Here is a 19,187-nt window from a genome sequence, read left to right as displayed (position 1 = left end):
GAGGGCAGTGTGGCTGAAGTGGAGAATGAGGAAGGAGACAGTGGTGGTAGGAGGAAGCCAGAGAAACATAAAGACCCCTCATAACCACAGGCTTCTTCCAAGCCTCGAAAAGAGCCCTACAAAATCTGTTCACATAGTCACATTTTGGTAACATTTGCCAAAGTAAGGTATTTTAACCATAGATAGTTAAGATCCCTATCATTTTACATTCTGATTTCTCTGTCAAACTTCACCTTGTGGTGAGCAGCACTAGGTTTTGGGATCCAGCTTACTAGTAGAATTGAGTTTAGCAAGATATATTGAGCTTGGATTGCATTATATATTCATTAATTTACTTTCCAGTTGCTTTTAGGTATAGAACATTGATTCCTAGTGGTTCATTAAAGAGTGGCAGCCAGGCACGGTGGGTTCACGCCTGTAATCCCAGCACTTTGAGAGGCCAAGGCTGGCAGATCACTTGAGGCCAGGAATTTGAGACCAGCCTGGCCAACATGGTGAAACCCTGACTCTACTGGAAATACAAAAATTAGCCAGGCATGGCAGTGTGCGCCTGTAATCCCAGCTATTCTGGGTGCTGAGGCAGGACAATTGCTTGAACCCAGGAGGCAGAGGTTGCAGTGAGCCAAGATCATGCCACTGCACTCCAGCCTGGGTGACAGAGCCAGATCCTGTCTCGAAAAAAGAAAAAGAAAAAGAAAAAAAAAAAGAGTGGCTTCCAGGAATACTCTATTGTCTACTGTGCCAACTTACCCCGTCATGACACAAAGGTGAAGAACCAGAGGCCATAATGATATATAGACACGTCCTAGGGTGCCAAGCCCTGAAAATATGTGGGTAATGAAAAAGAAAGAAATTTGAAATGCACAAAGCTAAAAGGTAGATTGTTAAAAGTTCTACCAATCATCAGACATGCAAAGTAGTAAGCAGAAGATCTGATTCTTATCAAAGTCTAGTCAAAATCCAAGTTATCTCCTGTCAAGTAAATGAAGTGAATACAATTATGATTATTATAAATGCAATATATCTTTGTAGGTTTTTTCCCCAATGGGAAACTGTACTACAGAAAATTTTTCAGAATGCCTATGTTTGAGAAGCACTACCTATATCAGTATTCAAAAAAAGGTGATAAATCTGTGTATTAAGTAACATGGTTTTAACTATTCCAAATATGAATAATTATTAAAACATATGTGATCAATAATGCAAGAAGAATGACTGAAATATCTTTTTTTATTTTCTCTGTATAAAATGATATTATAGGCTGCTGGGGAAGGCAGGAAAGCAGCACCTACCCAGCAGGGGCTCCATGACTGGGTTCCTAGGACTGTTGAAGGAAGGAATGACTGGGTGGGAGGGTGGGTAGCTCACGCCCTCCAAGACTGCCTTTCTGAACTCTGATACCTAAGAAAAGGTGAACAAGTCCTATTTTCAAGAGAAGATGGCTTTTAACAGTTTTGAAGGATCTAAAACTATGTACCTGCAGACATAAATAAGGATGAAGAATTTGTAGAAGAGTTTAACGGTTTAAAAACTTTGGCTAATTTTCCAAGCAGTAGTCCTGTTTCAGCATCAACACTGGCACAGGTAGGTTTTCTTTATATTGGTGAAGGAGATACCATGTGGTGCTTTCGTTGTCATGCAGCAGTAGATAGAAGGCAATATGGAGACTCAGTAGTTGGAAGACACAAGAAAGTATCCCAAACTGCAGATTACCAATGGCGTTTATTTTTAAAATAGTGCCACACAACCTGCAAATCCTAGTATCCAAAATGGTCAGTACAAAGTTGAAAACTGGGAAACAGTGATCAATTTGCCTTAGGCAGGCCATCTGAGATTCATGTAGATTATCTTCTGATAACTGGACAGGTTTTAGATGTGTCAGATACCATATACCCAAGAAACACACCATGTATAGTGAGGAAGCTTGATTATAGTCATTTCAGAACCAGCCAAACTATGCCCACTTAACCCCAAGAGAGTTAGTGCTGAACTCTACTACACAAGTATTGATGACCAAGTGCAGTGCTTTTATTGTGGTAGAAAACTGAAAAATTGGGAACCTTATAGTGCTGGCTGGTGGCAGAAGAACATAGGCAACACTTTCTTAATTGCTTCTTTGTTTTGGGCCAGAATGTTAACATTTGAAGTGAATCTGATGTTGTGAGTTCTGATAGGAATTTCCCCAATTCAACAAATCCTCTGAAGAAATCCATCCACGGCAGATTATGAAGCACGGATCATTACTCTGGGGATGTGGATGTACTCAGTTAACAAGCAGCAGTGTGCAGGCCTGAATTTTATGCTTTAGGTAAAAGTGATAAAGTAAAATGCTTTTGCTGTGGAGGAAGGCTAACTGATGGAAACACATTGAACACCCCTGGGAACAACATGCTAAATGGTATCCAAGGTGTAAATATCTATTACAGGAGGAGAAACAAGAATATATAAGTAATATCCATTTAACCCATTCACTTGAGGAGTCACTGGTGAGAAGTGCTGAAAAAAATGTCACCACTGACTATAGATTATACTATCTTTCAAAATCCTATGGTACAAGAATTTTGGCCTTAGGCCTATCCCTATACAAATGGGGTTCGGTTTTAAGGACATTAATAATGGAAGAAAAAACTCAAACTTATCTGGGAGCAACTAAAAGTCACCTGAGGTTCTGGTTGCAGATTCATTGAGTGCTCAGATAAGACACAAAATGAATCAAGTCAGATTTCACTGCAAAAAGAGACGGGGTCTCATTATGTTACCCAGGTTGATCTTGGGCTACTGCCCTCAAGCAATCCTCCCACCTCAGCCTCTCAAGTAGCCGGGACTACAGGCCCATACCACCACACCCAGCCTATACTGTAATTACTAACGAACCAGAGGGAAGACTAGGTGGAGGGAATTGAAGGAAGTATTATTGAAAGAAAAAAGGGGAGAAGTAATGGAGCTCCAGATCCAGAGTCTGCCAGTAATAGCACAGACTGATTCCAAGACCTCTAAATTATTAAGAAATTATACACAAAATGAGAAATATATCAAATACAGAATTGGGCCTAGGCTGTAAGAAGAAAATGAGAGACAAATAATAAGAACCTGTAGCGTGAGGGTTTCAGAAAAGTATTATATAGGAACTGAAAAGGAAGTCTAGCCATATGTAGTTTGGCTTTTGAGGAATAAAGTTTACTTTGACATTCAAATATTCCAAGTAGTCTCTAACCGAAGCTGGTGATACTAAACCAATCAAAGTTTCATGACCAATTAAAAACCCAGAGTCCATTATTTTTGAAATAAATGAAAAATCATGATGGAAATTCCTTGTATAAAATCAGTATTGTCTTAGTAATTTTTTCAAAAGAAAATTATAATATAAAATCATATGAAGAAATGAATGGAGTTTATAACCAATATATGATGGAAAAAAGTTTTGTGGAGGTATGTTAGATGATTATTTAACATTTAATTAACATAAAATCTAGATTTTATGTTAAGTCTGGTGTTTATCATCTTTGTAAAAGTAAAATATCATCACTCAAACTGAATTTTTACTGGACAGGTTCAGCATGAAAAACAAGTAAATTGGCCGGGTGCTGTGGCTCACACCTATAACAACAGCACTTGGGGAGGCTGAGGCAGGCAGATCACGAGGTCAAGAGTTCAAGACCAGTGTGAACAACATGGTGAAACCCCATCTCTACCAAAAATACAAAAAAAATTAGCCAGGCTTGATTGTGCACACCTGTAATCCCAGCTACTCAGGAGGCTGAGGCAGGAGAAACACTTGAACCCAGGAGGCAGTGGTTGCAGTGACTTGATATCACACCACTGCACTCCAGCCCGGGTGAAAGAACGAGACTCCATCTCAAAAAATAATAATAATAATAAATAAAAACAACAAGCAAATTGGCTGGGCACAGTGGCTCTTGCCTATAATCACAGCACTTTGGGAGGCCAAGGCAAAAGGATCACTTGAGCCCAAGAGTCTGAGACCAGCATAGGCAACATAGAGAGATCCCATCTCTACAAAAATAAAATGTAAAAAAAAATAGCTGGACATTGTGGTATATGCCTGTGGTCCCAGCTACTTGGGAGGCTGAGGTGGGAGGACTGCTTGAGCCCAGGAGTTTGAGCCGTGATCACACCACTGTACTCCAGCCTGGGCAACAAAATGAGACCAAAAAAATAAAACAAATAAAATAAAATAAATGGAAACAAGTAAATAGATGAGCTAACTTGAAAACAAATCTGAAAAGATAACCAGAATTCAGCACAAAGAGATGAAAAATTAGGAAAATGTTAAAGATTGATTAAGAAAACTTGAAGAGGCACATAAGAATGTTTAACATGCATCTCAAAGGAGTTCCAAAACAATAGAATATAGAGAATGGGAAGAAGCAAGATTCAGAGAGGGGATGGATAAGAATTTAATTCCAGAACTAACCATTAATTCTCGGACTACAAAAGCTGATTTCTGATCAAACTAAATAAAAATAAATCCATATCATAGTAAACCCAATATGCCAAAAATAAATTCTTCAAAAGTAAATTTTTAAAAAAAATTGAGAAAAAAAAGAGAGATTACCTAAAAAGTAAAACCAGATTGACAACAGACTACAAAAAGTATCAAGAGAGAACAAAGATAAAGGATTATCTTTAAATCATTGTCAATCTAGAATTCTACACCCAGGAAGATTGTTATTAAAACAAGTATTTATTAAATCTCAATACATGACAGACTCTATTTAGAAGTTCAAGAGCTTACATTCTAGTAAGAATTTTTTCAAGGAGAATAATGCCAAAAAGAAATCCTGCTCTCCTGCTGTCCTGAAATTTCCATTTCGTTACAATTAAAAGAGCTTAGAACTCCTAATTTTCTGGAGTATTTCAAAATAAATTTACTTGATGGCATACCCTAGGCTTTCTTAATTGGTGGTCCATGAACACCCTGAAATGAAAATTTGGGTATCGTTCCTTACATGAGCAGTTTTCTGTACAGAATGTCCATATATGTCATCAGATTCTGAGAGAGGTCTATGACTCAAAAGGAGTTAAACCCACTTTTCTCTGACCCAACCCCACACACCCAGAATAGTTTGGTGCTATATGATTTCCACAGGAACCTATAAATCATCTTTCAGTCCTTTTCATATATTATTATTTCTGCTGTGACTTCTCCCACTAGAGAGTAAAACTCCATGAATGCAAAAGCTATCTCTTGTTTACCAGCATCTGGCACAGAAACACAGAAGTACAGAGCAAAGAGTATATATTTTATAACTAAAAAGAATTGCTAAATGTACCTCTGAAATATACTCCCTTCTTACAGAATTCAAGAACTAAACCTTAGGTAAATAAATAATTATTAATCTATCCTAGTTAAATTTTTTAATGTTGCCTATCAAGTCTATTAAACAACCTGAAAAGATTTTAATGTAAATGTTTTTAAAATATTAACTTGGCAATAAAAATTATATAACCTTGATTATATATTTACTTTAAAGAATATCAAACAACTTCATTTCTGTAAACTAAAAAATTTGGAAGCCTAGCTAATTATATTATTAAATGAACTGAGTGTTTGGAGATAGTACCAACGTCATTTTACTGTCCAAGAAGAACATGTATCATAAAAACCCATCCTTATATCGTTTTTCCCATAAGAAATCACAACAGAGGCAGAATATGAAATTATATATATAAACAGATATAAAGAGATATATACATATAGAATTATAGCCTATCAAAGATGAAGATATAAACTTTAAAAAAAAAAGGCAATGAGGAGCACAAGACAGTGATTTCCTTCTAAAATACGTGAAATTCAATCCTATATGACAGGAACAAACCAGATGGTATCAAGGCTTTTTTGAACATTTAAGTCTATCCATTAACACAGAGACTATCCTCAGATACAAGTGGCTTTCCTCTTTTACTTTTTTTAAGAAAACATGATTTTAAAAAGATACAGCTTATGGAAGACATCAAAGGTTAAAACAAAATACTTACCAAGTTGGCCATATAAATTGTGAGCAGCCCTCTCCTGCAAATAATTTTAAAAGGAAGATATTAGACTTCAATTTGACTTAATAATCACTTTATCATTTATTGGAAGTCTATAAAAAGAATTCTCAGAAATTGAGAATCGTACTGGTATCTTAGAAAAACAGGTAAATTATGCTGAACTAATTTTTCTGTGACCTAAATTTAGCTGCATCTAAAAAAATTCCATAAAATCACGTGTTTTGTGGCCATTAAATATTCTTAGCAGTCATTAAATATTTAAAATTACTATTTCCCCATTGTTATTTGTTATTGCAAGAGTGGTATAATTTCTTACTCATCTATGCTAGCTAAATCTAAATTTTTTATAAACAATTCTAATTCATCTTGCCAAAAAGAACAATTCTGACCAAATAAAAATGTATCAAAAAATAAATAAGTAAAACAAGCCTTCTATCCGTTTCACACACAATATAATTGTTTGTTTCATTAAATAATATTACAAATCATACTAAATCACATTGGTTTTAATTTCATTTTAAATGAAAAGTCAGGCACTAAGGGAATTTTCTAATGCCAAAGGACAAACAAAAGTTCTATAAACACTTTACACAAAAATTGCATATTTACCAAACTTATTTAATAAAAATTCAGGTAGAAAGTCAAACATAAGAACTTCTTTCTGCTCTTAATCAGTCTACTTGGCTTATACTGCATATGAGAAATGAATGAAGCACATTCTATTCTCTAGGAAATGTCTTCAATAGGTTTTAAGAATTCAAGGGCAGAGTTCAACCTCTGAAAATTACAAAAACTTATTTTAGCTTCCGTTATGAACATTTTCAATACTCAAAGAAAATGAAATATATATGAAAAGTACCAATGTCAAACCACTTTCATTTAAATATGCCGAATCTTCATATTGATATTGTCAATGAAATCTTCTTGATGCCCGATTCATACACAGTGCTGAATGTTCATTATTTTAAATGGTTTAGTAAGATTTTTAATATTCCTAAAGCCACATGCAGGCAGTATGATTTAACTAAACAGTGCTAAAGTGAAGTTAGGTACTCTGGAACTCTGTAATTTTGTCATTAAAATTAGGGAACATTTGAGGGACTAGTTATCTACTTATTAAATCTACTTTTTTAACATAAAAATTATTAAAGAAAAAATTTACATTATCACCAATATATAAAATATAACATTGTACCTACTCTGGTTGAAAGGGGAAGGGGATATAGGACCCACAGTGCCACACAGCCAGTGACATACACTCCTAACAATCCCTCCTCAGCAGATCCTAATGCATTTCAGCAGAACAAGAGAACCTAATTGCCCTTACAAAAAGAATTTTTAAAAATCACTGGTAAAGGTGATACGATGATCTATGCAGCAAACCAGCATGGCAGAAACCTGCACATTCTACACATGTACTCCTGAACTTAAAAGTTAGGAAAAGAAAATAATAATAAAATCACTTATAAGAATATCTATAATGTTTTTTAACGTCCTTTGTTCTATGATTTTTACATATGGATTGAAAGTGTTCTTACTAGTTCTCATCATTCTTGTTAGTTCCTACCAAATTCTAAATCAAAAATACTCTAATATTGCTTATTTTAAATAAGCTATACCAAGAAAAATTAGGGCAACATTAACATCCAAGAGTCCCACATATACTAAAGAAAGAAAAGTTAGGCCGGGCGCAGTGGCTCAAGCCTGTAATCCCAGCACTCTGGGAGGCCGAGACGGGCGGATCACGAGGTCAGGAGATCAAGACCATCCTGGCTAACACGGTGAAACCCCGTCTCTACTAAAAAAATACAAAAAACTAGCCGGGCGAGGTGGCGGGCGCCTGTAGTCCCAGCTACTCGGGAGGCTGAGGCAGGAGAATGGCGTAGACCCGGGAGGCGGAGCTTGCAGTGAGCTGAGATCCGGCCACTGCACTCCAGCCTGGGCGACAGAGCGAGACTCCGTCTCAAAAAAAAAAAAAAAAAAAAAAAAAAAAGAAAGAAAGAAAAGTTAAGTGCTTCTCAAGGGATACCCATTTTTACCAAAAGCTGGTTACATATGAAGAAAAAATATATCTATTACAAATTCCAAAATAAAAATATTTCTTTACTTTCTGTCAGAGCCTGACAATTTTTTTTTTCGTTTTTGTTTGTTTGTTTGTTTTTGAATAGGATCTCACTCTGTCACTCAGGCTGGAATGCAGTAGTACCATCACAGCTCACCGCAGTCTCGAACTCCTGGGCTCAAGTGATCTTACTGCCTCAGTTTCCCAAACAGCTGAAACTACAGGCGCACACCACTATGCCCACTAATTTTTGATTTTCTGTAGAGACCCAGTCTCTCTATATTGTCCAAGCTGGTTCGAGTTTCTGGATTTAAGCAATCCTCCTGCCCTCGTCCCCCAAATTGCTGGGATTACAGCATGAGCTACCACACCCTGCTGATAAATGCATTTCAACGTGAAATGAGCTAAAGCTGCGTATCCCTTATCCAAAATGCTTGAGACTAGAAGTGTTCCCAATTTTTGATTTTTTGTATTTTGTAGTATTTGCATATACATAATGAAATAATTTGGGGATGAGACCCAAGTCCAAAATTCATTTATGTTTCATATACACCTTATACTTGGCAAAAACTGCAATTACTTTTGCACCAACCTAAATACATACAACTTAATGTAATTTTATACAACATTTTTAAGACTTTGGTGCCCGAAATAAAGTTTGTGTTCAGTACTTAAATGTGAAATTTTCCACTTATGGCATCATGCTGGTGCTCAATCATAATTAAGGTCATTATGTTGTTATTGTAAACCACAGAAATAAACAAATCTCTTTGTCAATTGTGTGTCTGACTGGAACTACCCTGGACATTTTGTCATTCACAGACAGTTGTCTTGATCCTCTTCCAAAAATGGTTTATAATCAGCTACAGGACTTTGACAGGTGCTCTTAAATGCAAGTTTCTGATATCTTTGGAGATTGTGACATTGGAATAAAGGAAAATCATTCAGGACTCATGAAGAGCTGAAATGTTCATGAATATCAAGCAGGATAAGAGTTAATTGAATGGACTGAACTAATAGAAAACTTAAATAATCTTTTTAACTTTTTGCTTAAAACATTGCTGATCCTTGTTTTATTTTTCAGAGTCATGGAAATTTTTCTTTTAAGCTATCTACAGTTTTCAACAATTGAGTAAGGTATACTCCTATGAACAAAATTTGGAAAATATTTGTTTCTTTCTGCTTGGTTTCTCCAGAATTTGGAAACTTTGTGAGTATTCTTAACATAGGGCAATATAGTTATTTGCATCACTGCAATAAGAATCCATTTTCTTTTGCAGCAGAACACAACTGGAGAGACTGGTTGTTTTACCAAGGCTTTGACTGGAAGGGTGTGCTTCCCTTTAAGGAATTAAGCTTGACTGGCAGAGCCAATAAAAGCCCATTGGGAGTACTGGCCTCATACCCTGTCTACACAGTTCCTGTACAGGGTTCCTAACTTGTGGTGATTAAGAATGTGACTTTCTATCAGGTCCAGGAGCCCCAAGTTATCTTGACACCTCAAGAAGAGAGGAATTTACCGAATTCACAGGTATTTGAGGGTATAAACCCATGGCTGGGCTCAGCTATTTAAAAAGTCTTATCTGAGCCAGGTGCGGTGGCTCACGCCTATAATCCCAACACTTTGGCAGGCCCAGGAGGGCGGATCACCTGGAATCGGGAGTTTGAGACCAGCCTGACCAACATGAAGAAACCCTGTCTCTACTAAAAATACAAAAAATTAACCAGGCGTGGTGGCGCATGCCTGTAATCAAGGCTGAGGCAGGAGAATCGCTTGAACCCAGGAGGCGAAGGTTACAGTGAGCCGAGATCGCGCCATTGCACTTGAGCCTGGCCAACAAGAGCAAAACTCCATCTAAAAAAAAAAAGACAGTCTTATCTGAGATTCCATATGGAATAGAGTTCCATCAGAGCCAATTTTAAAGGCCTATGTGAAAATAATTATTCTTGGTGCACTTTATGCAAATGATTAAGCCAAGTATAAGACTAAAGTTTATTTTGCAAACAACTCGGTCCTATCATGACTTGTTTGTCACAAAATGAGGACTGGAAACACAGAAAACAGTTTCAAAACTTATCATACAGTTGTCATTAAATTCTCATCTCATTAGTTGTTTGTAAGTTTTGTCTGCATTTTAGACTAACTCTGCTTATTCCTGAGAACCAACCAGTGATCTCTGGATGTAGCTAAGAAAGAAAAGGAATGAGTAATGTAAAAATCTGGATCAATATTCTAATTCTGGGCAATTATCCTGCAAATCCTGCCAGGTGGTGAGAACAGGGTGCCCATAACCTGAAGGTTTTTGGGGTTTTTGCTTTTTTTTTTTTGAAAATAAGACCAAAGGAGCTAACCCAACCAAGCCCTATGCACCCAAGTCTTAGCAGGCATAACTATGAAGTGAAAGGCAGATACCATTATCCTCACTCTATTGAAGACCAAGAATCAGAGAAGTGAAGTGGTTTCCTTAAAAAGGTAAAAGTAACAAAAAGACAAGCTGGAATTCATAGTCAGTTCATCTGACTCCAGTTTCAGGCTCTGTCCAATGCATTACTTCTACAGAATATCTTTGCACTACGAAATTATCTTTCTCGTTGTTGTTTGTTTTTGAGACAATCTTGCTCTGTCGCCCAGGCTGGAGTGCAGTGGTGCAATACTGGCTCACTGAAACTTCCACTTCCCAGGCTCAAGGGATCCTCCCACCCCAGCCTCCCAAGTAGCTGGCACCACAGGCACACACCACCACACCCAGCTAATTTTTTGTATTTTGGGTAGAGCAAGCCTTCGCCATGTTGGCCAGGCTGGTCTCGAAATCCTGAGCTCAAGTGATCTGCCCACCTCGGCCTCCCAAAGTGCTGGAATAACAGGCATGAGCCACTGCACCTGGCCCTAAATTATCTTTTAAGTTCTGTAATTCACTTGCTTGTTTAACTTGCATCCTAACAGGCTTCTCTTCTTTGAGGAAGACTAAAGCCTTCACATACTGTTACTATTATGAAAAAGCAGAGAATGTATTGCTATTAGATTAAGTCCTATTCTGTTCTCAAAATTTCAATTTATCTTTCCCTAAATCACCTCCTTAATAGCTTCTGCTGAATTCCCACCCGGAGAGAATATTATCTCTGAAGGGTATGGTATATTGGATTATAGGGCCACACTCTTTGATAGGATTTCTTTCATGCAACGTCTTCATCCTCTGTTCCAATGTCAACTTTATAACTGTATGATATCAGAACAATAATTTATCACTTCTTCAGTTACGTTAAGCACTACGAAAAACTGAGAAGTTAGTTAAATGCCACTTTATTGTTTTACACTTGACTATATTTAGCCTAATTCTGAAGACAAATAGGCCACTCCCTTACTGGTGACTAAATCCTCTCTGGAAACCAAGTTACCTATTGAAACATGGCTAACACAGTGATGGAGAGGGGGAGGTGCCCGTTACAAGAGATGATGGCATAGGCCTAAAAGGGAGAAGCTGGGGCCAAGAAGCACAATAAGTAACTTCTTAAACCTCACAGGAGATTCTGATACCCATATCCTATACTCCCATTCTACTGAGAGTCACTAGATTAGAAGGCTGGGAAAGCTCAGCAAATAAGCAGTCCAATATTCCTTTACACCACATAAGCTTTTCTCATTGTTTCCTTCTTTTATTTATCTATTTATTTTGGTTGGAGAAGAGGTTGAATCTCTCAAAGTTGCAGCATACAAAATTTAAATGGGTGTGCACCTCCAGGGGTGTTATCAAAAAAAGTATTAAGAACCATTGCAGCCAGGCGCAGTGCCTCACACCTGTAATCCCAGCACTTTGTGAAGCCAAGTTAGGAGGATCACTTAAGCCCATGAGTTTGAGATAGCCTGGGCAACACAGTGAGATCTCGTCTCCAACAAAAATAAGACTGACCTGGTCATGGTGGCACATGCCTGTGGTCCCAGCTACTCAGGAGACTGAGGCAGGAGGATCACCTGAGCCCAAGAGACCAAGGCTGCAGTGAGCTATGATTGTACCACTGTACTCTAGCCTAGATGACTGGTGAAACTCTGTCTTAAAAAAAAAAAAAAGAATCACTGCTACAGAAACTGTGTAGTCAGAGTATCATCATTCTTACAGGAAAACATTAAATAAAATAAATAAATGTTCTGTAACATCTTAGTAGATTAAAAAGTATTCATATATCCTGCTGAAATTCTAAGCATTATTATCATCTAACAGCATTATCATTTCTAATTAGATGCATAATCAATAATGGGTTTTTTTTCCAGAAACTTTGGTGTATGTATTATTTAGCTAACCTCAAAGTTTTGAATGATACTACATATCACACTTCACTACAGGCCACTGGGAAATACAGTAGGAACAATGCAACTTCTAAATTCTAAATATGTATATATCCTATATATGCATATGAAATATACATATAAAAATAATTATATGTTCTATAAATAAGGAGATATTAGAAATAAAAAAAAGTGAAAATTCCTAAGCATTGTAATGGCTTATTAAGAAATGCTATTTAATCATCTCAGAAGATCTTTCAAGGTATAATGGTTTTTAACTGTCAGAATGTTTTAGAAGGTATAAAAATACTTCCTTAAAGCATACGAATAATAGAACAAATTTCTAATCTAGAGCAAGAGTCTGTGATCATGTTCTATTTTACACAGTACATAAAGAGTAAACTTTACAGAAGGCAACAAAGTGTTTAATCTTCTGGTGAAGTTAACATGCCAATGAAACCTGAAGATACCAAAAACTTACAGACCAAATTTATGGGTATTCTTGTATTTGTATATTATATAGATCATTCATTCTGGTCATACCTGGTTTGGAGTTTCATAAGTACTATAGTGCAATTTAATAATTTAAAAAATGAATATGCTTGCAATAAATATGCAATTGTTGATACCTTAATCCATGTTCACGTTTGAGCACACTGCAATTCTTAGCTAATACTAAATATCAAAGCAAATTCCACAGCAATTCTACAAAACAAAATCCATCAGAACAACTTCTTTCTAAACCACAAACAAAGCACTTCCTAGAAAAAGAAAAAGAAGACTAGTTCTTAACAGCCCTCCTACAGATAAACTAGATGTTACCAATGCTTCCTACTGGGTTTCTATGATCAGAGTCCTTTGCGGCACAAATTTTTTAAGCAACCCTGGAAACAACTTCAAAGCTTTCTCAGAACCCCACAATGATGCGATTAAGATTTAAGTAAGCTGCCCTCTTACTAGGTGTCACAAACCAGCAAGCAAAGCAAGCTTAATACTACTAGAAAGGGAGGGGGTAATTGATGGATGGATTAGAGAGAAGGAAAAAAGAGGAAGAAAGAAACTTAAACCAATACAGATGAAGATATTTACAGAGAGACAAATCTTTATCTATGTATTTATATTTATATCCAGACAGAAAGAGATGTAAGTGCATATTGTATGTTCTCACCTCATTAAATACTTTTTGAAAAACTGATTATACAACTGAGTGCAAAATCTCAGAGTAAAGATTGCATTATTAAAGCTTTAGAGATTTAAAACTTAGGACTACCAGTATTTGCTATTTTGTAAAAAGAAACTGCTAGTCATCACAATATGTTTCTTCTACCTTTTCTAGTACATTGCTGACATTAAATTTAAAGACTGAACTGTATACATTTCAGCTGACAACCGGCTCCTTAAATGCTTCTAAACGTTCAATCTTAGACCTCCTCTCATACTGGGCTTTCACACATGAATCTACTTCCACAATTTCAATGACCACCTACTAGAGGAAAACTTCCCATTTTTCTCTAACTACCTTCTTTCCCTTGAACCTAGACTCACATTTCCAGCTGCCTGCTGGCTATTTTCACCAGCATACCATTGATTTTCTCTGTGAATTAAAGGCATAATTATAAATTCTTTTTCCTTACCAAACAAGAACTACAATACTAATATGCTTGATTTTTGGACTAGATGTCATAATTTTAAAATATGTACAACTTCAATTCTTGCAAATTACTTATAAGCTTTTAATGGATCTTGATATTTAATGAAATCTTACATAAATTCGTGGTAAGTAAAGAATACTTTTTCAGAGCAAATTAAGCTACTAAAGTAACTAACAAATTCCAAATAACGCACAGACACATTTACTTAAAACAAGACACATTATAAGGCAACTTGTCAAGAGATAAAGCAAAAAAACTTGCTTTTCTCTGTTTTAAAGTTTAACTCCAAAGGGGGAAAAAAAATACAAAACCTGATTTTTTTCTTAAAGTCACCAAGCTTGTGAACAACACTAAAAAACAAAAATTAAAGCTTTTAATTAAACCCAACCAGCAATTGTGATTGATATGCATAGACACACACAACTCTCAACAGAAAGAACTACAGAGCTATTTCCCAGTATTGTTAACTGCATCACCTAATAAACAAAAGAACTAAATCAACACATATGCAAAGAGTTCAACAATGTAACAATCAGATCAAGGGAAGGATCAATTTTTTTTCAGCAACCATGTGATAACAGTTATAAAGAAGTTAAACAAAGCTAGACTTAAATTTCTTAAGTCTTTAAAACAACAAAAACACTTCAGCTAATATTTAGGTCATAATCTGTAATACCTAAAAATTGTCTTTGAACAACCAGTGTCTAAGAATGAAACACTAGTGCAAAAGCTCATTTACAGGAAATAAAAACAGAAAGATTAAAAAAAAAAACCCTCACTTATCAAAAGTGAAAATAAACTAGGAACCCAAATCCATGTTATCACCTCACATCCAGGAAACCTTTCTTTATGCCCTAAGAAGTTATTGCTCTTAATATCAGTAACACTCTTTTACTTTGGTTTTACTGTATTTGAACTAATGTTAGTGTTCAAAGAAAGAGAAAAAACAAACCAACAAACAAAAAACAAATCCAATAGTAAGCAGTCCTAAGGTGGACCTAGACAAACTGCCACATTTTGAGAGGTAGTAAAATAGTAACATTAAGAAACTTCAAAGATGTATATTATAGTCCACAGAGCAAGCACTGAAATACCAAAAACAAAAAAAAAAAATTAAAGTGGAATTCTAAAAACAAAAAAAAAAAAACAAAATCAAATAATGCAAAGCAAGTAAGAAGGAACAAACAAATGAAAAGCAGAAAACAAATAATAAAATGGCACGCTCAACCTAGCCTTACAAATAAATAATAAATGTCTCACATGTTAATGAACTAAATAATCTAATTTAAAGGCTAACACTAGCAGAATAGATTTTAAAAAATAAGACCCCACTATATGTTATCTGCTAAAAAAAAAAAAAAAACTTTAAATATAAAGACACTGATGTTTGAAATTAATTGGAAAGAAAGATATACACTATGCAAACTGTAATAGACAATTCCAGAATCACAGCTGGAGATTTTACACTTTTCTCTCAGCAAATGATAAAACCAGACTAAGCAAATTAGTAAAGGTATAGATCAGTAATTCTCAACAACGAGACATTTGTCCCATGGGGACATGTAGCACTGCCTGGAGGAATTTTTGGTTATCTCAACTTGATGGGGGAGGGGAAGGCAGTGCTAATGGCATGTATAGGTACACTGCACAAGACAGCCCTCCCAGTAAAGTATTATCTGGCCCAAAACATGTCAATAGTGCCAAAGTTGAGAAACCCAGCTGCAGACAACACTATCAATGACCTTGTCCTTGTTGATATAAAAAAAAAACACTACAAATAAGCGAAAGAAGAAAGATCAGCCAGGCCTAGTGGCTCACGCCTACAATCTCAGCACATTGGGAGGACAAGGAGGGTAGATCACGAGTACAGGAGTTCGAGACCAGCCTGGCCAATATGGTGAAACCCTATCTCCACTAAAAATACAAAAATCAGCCAGGCAAGGTGGCGCGCACCTACAGGTCCCACCTAATTGGAAGGCTGAGGCAGAAGAATCACTTGAACCCACGAGGCAGAGGTTGCAGTAAGCCGAGATCATGCCACTGCACTCCAGCCTAGGCGACAGAGTGAGACTCTGTCTCAAAAAAAAAAAAAGAAAAAAGAAAAAATATCACATGATCTTATCAATAGATGCAGAAAAGACATACAACAAAATATTACATCCATTCATGATAAAGGTTCACAGCAAACTAGAAAGGAATGTAAACATCCTAATCCTAACAAAGAGCATCTGAAAAACCACCCCACAGCTAACAACACACTTAATGATGAAAAAGTTAATGCCTCCCCCTAAGAGCAAATACCAGATACAAGCAGAAGAAAGGACATACGGATTGGCAAACAAAGAAAACCATCCCTATTTACAGACAACATAATTGTCTATATAGAAAATCTCAAGGAATGTACCAAAAACTCTTAAAACTAATAAATTCAGCAAGGTCACAGAAGTCAAGATAAAACACAAAAAAACTATTATATTTATATGTCATAGCAACAAATGTGGAAAATGAAATTTAAAACTTAATACTCTCTACTTCACATTATATACAAAAATTAATTCAAAATGGATGAAAGACTTAAATGTAAGAACTAAAACTATACAACTTTTAAAAGAAAACATGGCCAAGCACAGTGGCTCACTCCTGTAATCCCAGAACTTTGGGAGGCCAAGGTGGGTGGATCACCTGAGGTCAGGAGTTCAAGACCAGCCTGGTCAGCATGGTGAAACCCCATCAATACTAGAAATACAAAACTTGGCTGGGTGTGGTGGCATGCACCTGTAGTTCCAGCTACCTGGAGGCTGAGGTAGAGAAGTGGAGGTTGCAGTGAGCAAAGATCATGCCATTGCACTCCAGTGAGTGTGAGACAGAGCAAGACTCCATCTCACATCACTGCATTCTAGCCTAGGTGACAAAGCAAGACCCTATCTCAAGAAAAAAGTACTTTCAGAAAAAGGAAAAGAAAGAAATATATCAACACACATCAACTTTGACTAGATTCTGGCTCAAAAAAATACTATTAAAAGCCATTTTAGGATAATACGAACTGGATGGTATGAAAAACTGGTTGCTAATTGTCTTGTGTGTGATAACAGTATTGTAATTCTGTAGAAAAATATCCTTATTTTAAGAGATGCATGCTGAAGTACTCAGGAGTAAAGTGGCATGATGTCTATAACATGTTTCCATATGGCTCACACACATAGAAAAAACACATATTCACATATATTTACATACAAATAAAGTAAAATGGCAAAATGTTAATAACCATTGACTCTAGTTGATTATTACAAAGGTGTTCAACAGTTTGTATTGAAAAGTAGGTACATAACAGCAAAAATACTATCTTATTATTTGAGTGCTAAATATGAGTAAATAATAGCTATGCTGATTTAGAGAATCTTTAATGTAACTGATATATTTCAAAAATATCTTTTCAAGACCAATATATACAGTTTTTATTGATTAGGAAGTTACCATCACCAGAATAACTCTCTCATTACCTACAGGCAAAAAAAACAAAAATAATACTTAACACATACATAACTATTACTATGTGTAAGGCACTGTTCTAAGCATTTTTACATAAATTAATTCACTTAATTATCTAAACAACCCTACAGGCCAGGCACTGTGGCTCATGCCTGTAATCCCAAAATTTTGGGAGGCCAAGGCAGGCGGATCACCTGAGGTCAGGAGTTCAAGACCAGCCTGGCCAACATGGCAAAACCCCATCTCTACCAAAAATACAAAAATTAGCCAGGTGTGGTGGTTCACGCCTGTGGTTCCAGCCACTTGGGAGGATGAGGCAGGAAAATTGTTTGAACCCAGGAAGCAGAGGTTGCAGTAAGCCAAGATCAAGCCACTATACTCAGCCTCGGTGATGGAGTAAGACTCTGTCTCAAAAAACATAAAATAAGCCTGGGCGCAGTGGCTCACGTCTGTAATCCCAGCACTTTGGAAGGCCAAAGCAGGCAGATCTCTTGAGTCTGAGAGTTCAAGACCAGCCTGGCCAGCATGGTGAAATCCCATTTTTACTAAAAATACAAAAATTAGCCAGGCGTGGTGGCAGGCACCAGTAATCCCAGCTACTTGGGAAGCTGAGGCAGGAGAATCGCTTGAACCTGGGAGGTAGAGGTTGCAGTGAGCTGAGATTGCACCATTGCGCTCCAGCCTGGGCCACAGAATGAAACTCGTCTCAAAAAAATAAAGTAACAATCCTACAAATAGATTATCACTATTTTCATTTTGCAAGTAATGAATATCACACAGTAAATGGCAGATCTGGGCTCCTAAGCCAGATAGCACAGCTCCAAAATCCATGCTTCAACAATCATGCTGTACTCTCTTTTCAGGTGGAGTAACCTATGCTTCTGGAATTACTGACTTGATTTTGCTGAGGTTACAACATCCACCAATCCTTTGATTTTAGTCATTCTAATAATCCAAAAGGATAAGTATTATAGTCACTGATATAATCCAACAGAGAACCACAAAAATTTAGATACTATGACACTTACAAAAATATATTAAGAGTGGCTTCATGGGCCAGGTGCGGTGGCTCATGCCTGTAATCCCAGCACTTTGGGAGGCCGAGGTGGGTGGATCACGAGGTCAGGAGATCAAGACCATACTGGCCAACAAGTGAAACCCCGTCTCTACTAAAAATACAAAAATTAGCTGGGCGTGGTGGCACATGCCTGAAGTCCCAGTTACTCGGGATGCTGAAGCAGGAGAATTGCTTAACCAGGGAGTAGGTGCAGTGAGCTGAGATCGCACCACTGCACTCCGGCCTAGCAACAGGGGCTTCACGGACCAGTGCAGTGGCTCATGCCTGTAATCCCAGCACTTTGGGAGGCTGAGGTGGGTGGATCACTTGAAGCCAGGAGTTTGAGACCAGCCTGGCCAACACGGTGAAACCCCATCTCTACTAAAAATACAAAATAAGCTGGGCATGGTGGCGGGTGCCTGTAATCCCAGCTACTCAGGAGGCTCAGGCAGGAGAATCACTTGAACCCGGGAGGTGGAGACCGTGGTGAGCTGAGATCATGCCACTGCACCCCAGCCTGTGTAACAGAGTGAGACTCTGTCTCAAAAAAAAAAAAAGAGTGGCTTTCAGTAGTTTAATATTTGGTTATCTGATGAGAATTACATTCTTACCAAAGGGCCAATGACTACA

General features: G+C 36.9%; 1 protein-coding gene and 1 pseudogene across 6 annotated transcripts in view; one reads left to right on the top strand and one right to left on the bottom strand.

Annotated features, from left to right (window-relative positions):
* TMEM135 (transmembrane protein 135) overlaps positions 1-19,187 on the bottom strand; it is a 258,161-nt gene that overhangs the window by 213,430 nt on the left and 25,544 nt on the right. For all 6 annotated transcript variants that reach the window (XM_008020450.3, XM_008020451.3, XM_008020449.3 and 3 more), the window contains one exon: positions 6,001-6,034. In XM_008020450.3, coding sequence (XP_008018641.3) covers positions 6,001-6,034 — 34 coding nt within the window. The remainder of the gene's footprint in view (positions 1-6,000; positions 6,035-19,187) is intronic.
* Positions 1,377-5,341, top strand: LOC103248182 (E3 ubiquitin-protein ligase XIAP pseudogene; annotated as a pseudogene).

This window comes from Chlorocebus sabaeus, chromosome 1 (assembly GCF_047675955.1).
Source record: "Chlorocebus sabaeus isolate Y175 chromosome 1, mChlSab1.0.hap1, whole genome shotgun sequence".
Classification (NCBI taxonomy): domain Eukaryota; kingdom Metazoa; phylum Chordata; class Mammalia; order Primates; family Cercopithecidae; genus Chlorocebus; species Chlorocebus sabaeus.
The sequence above is the reverse complement of the archived record's forward strand: the minus strand, read 5'-3'. Positions and strand labels throughout refer to the sequence as shown.